Below are 6,336 nucleotides of genomic sequence, written 5' to 3' on the forward strand. Positions count from 1 at the left end.
GACAGACTTAAAGAAGTTCCAGATCTATACTTGTGCTCTTATTATTTCAGTTATTTTGCCTTTAATGTAAATAAACATGTGCAAACAATATACTTGCTCTTGTGAATTTATTTGGATATTAATTACATTGTGCGAGCTGTCTCTTTAATACCGCGTGGTTTATATACATGCTGCTGCTCATTGGGCTGACATGCTCGACACACCCACCAAACAAGAGAAAACGCAGAAAACGCATTGTTGCACACCGTTTCCAGGAAACATGTTGTTCAAACCGGAAACCGTAGCAAAGCGGTGCAAGCGGTGCAGAGCTTGAACTTGCCCCAGGTGTCGGGCCGAGCGCTGGTTCCGGGTGTCAGAGCTCAGGACTGGATCTCATCTGCGCAGGTTCTGCTGGATGGAGACAAACACGTGGGGTTCATCAGGTGCACACGTGAGCGAGCGCAGATTACGATGCAGTGCGTGCATGCAAATGCAGGGAATATGGTAATGATTCCCAGCGAACGTTCCTGGATCCCAAATCAGACGTTCTAACGTTCTGTCGGTTAGACAGGATAGTTTAAGAAAATAAAACGTTCCCCTAACATTCCGAAGATGTTCCCAGGCCAGAATGTTCATTTTGGTTGCCCAAAAAATGTAGTAATCGTTTTCAGTATGTTAAAAGAATGTTCTTAATTGGTTGTCAAAGAAATTAGAAATCGTTCTCAGTACATTCAAAGAACATTATTATTTGGTCCCAAAAAATATCCAAACGTTCTCAGTACGTTCCCAGAACGTTCTAATTTTGTTCCCCAAAAATAAACAAGTATTCTCAGCACGTTCCTAGAACTTTCTAATTTTGTTATTTAAAAAAATAACCAAACGTATTCTCAGTATGTTCCCAGAACATTGTAATTTTGTTCCCCAAAAATAAACAAACGTTCTCAGTACGTTCCTAGAACTTTCTAATTTTGTTCCCCAAAAAATAACCAAACGTTCTCAGTACATTCCCAGAACGTTCTAATTTTGATCCCAAAAAAATATCCACACGTTCTCAGTACATTCCCAGAAAGTTCTAATTTTGATCCCCAAAAAATAACCAAGCGTTCTCAGCACGTTCCTAGAACTTTCTAATTTTGTTCCCCAAAAAATAACCAAACGTTCTCAGTACATTCTCAGAAAGTTCTAATTTTGTTCCCCAAAAATAAACAAGCATTCTCAGCACGTTCCTAGAGCTTTCTAATTTTGTTCCCCAAAAAATAACCAAACGTTCTCATCAGTACATTCCCAGAACACTGTAATTTTGATCCCCAAAAAATAACCAAGCGTTCTCAGCACGTTCCTAGAACTTTCTAATTTTGTTCCCCAAAAAATAACCAAACATTCTCAGTACATTCCCAGAAAGTTCTAATTTTGATCCCCAAAAAATAACCAAGCGTTCTCAGCACGTTCCTAGAACTTTCTAATTTTGTTCCCCAAAAAATAACCAAACATTCTCAGTACATTCCCAGAAAGTTCTAATTTTGATCCCCAAAAAATAACCAAGCGTTCTCAGCACGTTCCTAGAACTTTCTAATTTTGTTCCCCAAAAAATAACCAAACATTCTCAGTACATTCCCAGAAAGTTCTAATTTTGATCCCCAAAAAATAACCAAGCGTTCTCAGCACGTTCCTAGAACTTTCTAATTTTGTTCCCCAAAAAATAACCAAACGTTCTCAGTACATTCCTAGAACATTGTAATTTTGTTCCCCAAAAATAAACAAACGTTCTCAGTACGTTCCTAGAACTTTCTAATTTTGTTCCCCAAAAAATAACCAAACGTTCTCAGTACATTCCCAGAACGTTCTAATTTTGATCCCAAAAAAATATCCACACGTTCTCAGTACATTCCCAGAAAGTTCTAATTTTGTTCCCCAAAAATAACCAAACTTTCTCAATACATTCTCAGAAAGTTCTAATTTTGCTCCCTAAAAATAACCAAATGTTCTCAGTACATTCCTAGAACGTTCTAATTTTGTTCCCCAAAAAATTATCCGAATGTTCTCAGTATGTTCCCAGAACATTCTAATTTTGACAGACTTAAAGAAGTTCCAGATCTATACTTGTGCTCTTATTATTTCAGTTATTTTGCCTTTAATGTAAATAAACATGTGCAAACAATATACTTGCTCTTGTGAATTTATTTGGATATTAATTACATTGTGCGAGCTGTCTCTTTAATACCGCGTGGTTTATATACATGCTGCTGCTCATTGGGCTGACATGCTCGACACACCCACCAAACAAGAGAAAACGCATCTCAAACCCTGTTGCACACCGTTTCCAGGAAACATGTTGTTCAAACCGGAAACCGTAGCAAAGCGGTGCACACCGGTTTGAGCTTGAACTTGCCCCAGGTGTCGGGCCGAGCGCTGGTTCCGGGTGTCAGAGCTCAGGACTGGATCTCATCTGCGCAGGTTCTGCTGGATGGAGACAAACACGTGGGGTTCATCAGGTGCACACGTGAGCGAGCGCAGATTACGATGCAGTGCGTGCATGCAAATGCAGGGAATATGGTAATGATTCCCAGCGAACGTTCCTGGATCCCAAATCAGACGTTCTAACGTTCTGTCGGTTAGACAGGATAGTTTAAGAAAATAAAACGTTCCCCTAACATTCCGAAGATGTTCCCAGGCCAGAATGTTCATTTTGGTTGCCCAAAAAATGTAGTAATCGTTTTCAGTATGTTAAAAGAATGTTCTTAATTGGTTGTCAAAGAAATTAGAAATCGTTCTCAGTACATTCAAAGAACATTATTATTTGGTCCCAAAAAATATCCAAACGTTCTCAGTACGTTCCCAGAACGTTCTAATTTTGTTCCCCAAAAATAAACAAGCATTCTCAGCACGTTCCTAGAACTTTCTAATTTTGTTATTTAAAAAAATAACCAAACGTATTCTCAGTATGTTCCCAGAACATTGTAATTTTGTTCCCCAAAAATAAACAAACGTTCTCAGTACGTTCCTAGAACTTTCTAATTTTGTTCCCCAAAAAATAACCAAACATTCTCAGTACATTCCAAGAACGTTCTAATTTTGATCCCAAAAAAATATCCACACGTTCTCAATACATTCCCAGAAAGTTCTAATTTTGTTCCCCAAAAATAAACAAGCATTCTCAGCACGTTCCTAGAGCTTTCTAATTTTGTTCCCCAAAAAATAACCAAACGTTCTCATCAGTACATTCCCAGAACACTGTAATTTTGATCCCCAAAAAATAACCAAGCGTTCTCAGCACGTTCCTAGAACTTTCTAATTTTGTTCCCCAAAAAAATAACCAAACATTCTCAGTACATTCCAAGAACGTTCTAATTTTGATCCCAAAAAAATATCCACACGTTCTCAGTACATTCCCAGAAAGTTCTAATTTTGTTCCCCAAAAATAACCAAACTTTCTCAGTACATTCTCAGAAAGTTCTAATTTTGCTCCATAAAAATAACCAAATGTTCTCAGTACATTCCTAGAACGTTCTAATTTTGTTCCCCAAAAAATAACCAAATGTTCTCAGTACATTCCTAGAACGTTGTAATTTTTTTCCCCAAAAAAATATCCGAACGTTCTCAGTACGTTCCCAGAACATTCTAATTTTGTACCCCAAAACAAAAAACAAATGTTTGCAGTACGATCCTAGAACGTTCTAATTTTGTTCCCCAAAAAATTATCCGAATGTTCTCAGTATGTTCCCAGAACATTCTAATTTTGTTCCCAAAAAAATAACCAAACGTTCTCAGTCCGTTCCCAGAACATTCTAATTTTGTTCTGAAAAAATAACCAAACGTTCTCAGTACGTTCCTAGAACGTTCTAATTTTGTTCCCCAAAAAAATAACCAAACATTCTCAGTACATTCCTGGAACGTTCTAATTTTGTTCCCCAAAAATAAACAAACGTTCTCAGTACATTCCTAGAACGTTCTAATTTTGTTCCCCCCAAAATAACCAAATTTTCTCAGAACATTCCCAGAACGTTCTAATTTTGATCCCAAAAAAATAACCAAACGTTCTCAGTCCGTTCCCAGAACATTCTAATTTTGTTCTGAAAAAATAACCAAACGTTCTCAGTACGTTCCTAGAACATTGTAATTTTGATCCCAAAAAAATAAACAAAGGTTCTCAGTAAATTCCTAGAATGTTCTAATTTTGTTCCGCAAAAAATAACCAAACGTTCTCAGTACATTCTCAGAAAGTTCTAATTTTGTTCCCCAAAAACAACCAAATGTTCTCAGTACATTCCTAGAACGTTGTAATTTTGTTCCCCAAAAATATATCCGAACGTTCTCAGTACGTTCCCAGAACATTCTAATTTTGTACCCCAAAACAAAAAACAAACGTTTGCCGTACGTTCCTAGAATGTTCTAATTTTGTTCCCCAAAAATATATCCGAACGTTCTCAGTACGTTCCCAGAACATTCTAATTTTGTACCCCAAAACAAAAAACAAACGTTTGCCGTACGTTCCTAGAATGTTCTAATTTTGTTCCCCAAAAAATTATCCGAATGTTCTCAGTATGTTCCCAGAACATTCTAATTTTGTTCCCAAAAAAATAACCAAACGTTCTCAGTCCGTTCCCAGAACATTCTAATTTTGTTCTGAAAAAATAACCAAACGTTCTCAGTACGTTCCCAGAACATTCTAATTTTGTTCTTAAAAAATAACCAAACGTTCTCAGTACGTTCCTAGAACATTGTAATTTTGTTCCCCAAAAATAAACAAACGTTCTCAGTACGTTCCTAGAACGTTCTAATTTTGTTCCCCAAAAAAATAACCAAACATTCTCAGTACGTTCCTGGAACGTTCTAATTTTGTTCCCCAAAAATAAACAAACGTTCTCAGTACATTCCTAGAACGTTCTAATTTTGTTCCCCCAAAATAACCAAATTTTCTCAGAACATTCTAATTTTGATCCCAAAAAAATAACCAAACGTTCTCAGTACGTTCCCAGAACATTCTAATTTTGTTCTGAAAAGAATAACCAAACGTTCTCAGTACGCTCCTAGAACGTTCTAATTTTGTTCCCCAAAAAAATAAACAAACGTTCTCAGTACATTCCCAGAACGTTCTAATTTTGATCCCAAAATATAAACAAACGTTCTCAGTACATTCCTAGAACGTTCTAATTTTGTTCCCCCCAAAATAACCAAATTTTCTCAGAACATTCCCAGAACGTTCTAATTTTGATCCCAAAAAAATAAACAAACGTTCTCAGTATGTTCCCAGAACATTCTAATTTTGGTCCCAAAAAATAAACAAACGTTCTCAGTATGTTCCCAGAATGTTCTCATTTTGATCCCAAAAATAACCAATCGGAAATCAAACGGGAATGTTCTGTTTGCTGGGATGGCTCTATCATCTGACAGCATCCCTGTGCTGTAGTACCAGATCAGTCCTGCTTCTTTCGGCAGAGATGATGGAAGTTTCACAGTCAGTGATGTTCCATCCGGATCGTATGTTCTGGAAATCTGATCTCCAACCTACAGATTCCAGCCTGTGCGGGTTGACATCACCACCACAGGGAAGATGAGGTGTGTGGATGTGAACTTTGACTTTTCCTATCAGTTTGACCAAGTCACTGCAGTGAAACACACTTACACTGCATGATACGCCAGTGTTTGTGTGAAAATAACCACAGAAGCATTGATTTTAATGTGTTTTGAGTCAGTTGGTTGCTCGTGCAGGGCTTGTGTGGTCAATTACATCAAGACCTCAGAGGTGATCCGACTGCCTTACCCACTTCAGATGCGATGTGTCGGTCTACATTCATACTTCATCCCGTGGGAAACCTGGGGCTGGTCAGATTTCCTCATGATCCCGATGGTGCTTTGCCGTAAAATCACTCTCATCTTGTAACCGCAGCACCAGTTTCACGCTTTACTCTTCACTCTCTCAGGTTCTCATGATGGTTCTTCCTCTTCTGATAATCCTTCTTCTTCCTAAAGTCTTCAATCCTAGGGATCCTGAGATGAGACAGGTATGAACTCCTTCACAATGCAGGAACGCTTTGCTCTGATTGATCATGCAATTGATTGATTGATTGATTGATTGATTGACAGGAGATGGAGCAGTCCATGAACATGCTTAACTCCAACCAGGAGCTTTCAGATGTCTCGGAGCTCATGACCAAGTTCTTCTCATCACCCAAAAGTCACGGGAAGACAGGAGGCGGAGCCAGAGGCCATAGGGGTGGAGCTCCGTGTGCAAGGGACGGGGCCTCAAGGCGGAAAATTAGAGATTAATGTGCACCTCACGTCATATGCAGAATGAAACAGAAGCTGTGTGTTTGTGTGTGTGTGAGTGTGAGTGTGAGTGAGTGTGAGTGTGTGTGT

The 6,336-nt window shown here is 38.3% G+C and overlaps 1 protein-coding gene across 1 annotated transcript; it reads left to right on the forward strand.

Moving 5' to 3' along the window:
* Positions 1 to 450: 450 nt before the first annotated feature.
* On the forward strand, positions 451 to 6,246 carry LOC107678699 (ER membrane protein complex subunit 7). The gene is given in 6 exon segments (XM_074186972.1): positions 451 to 483; positions 2,374 to 2,471; positions 5,416 to 5,535; positions 5,689 to 5,827; positions 5,901 to 5,981; positions 6,064 to 6,246. Coding segments are annotated over 6 exon segments (654 nt in total).
* The last annotated feature ends 90 nt before the right edge of the window (positions 6,247 to 6,336 follow it).

Source organism: Sinocyclocheilus anshuiensis, unplaced genomic scaffold, assembly GCF_001515605.1.
Source record: "Sinocyclocheilus anshuiensis isolate Anshui unplaced genomic scaffold, SAMN03320099.WGS_v1.1 scaffold208, whole genome shotgun sequence".
NCBI lineage: Eukaryota > Metazoa > Chordata > Actinopteri > Cypriniformes > Cyprinidae > Sinocyclocheilus > Sinocyclocheilus anshuiensis.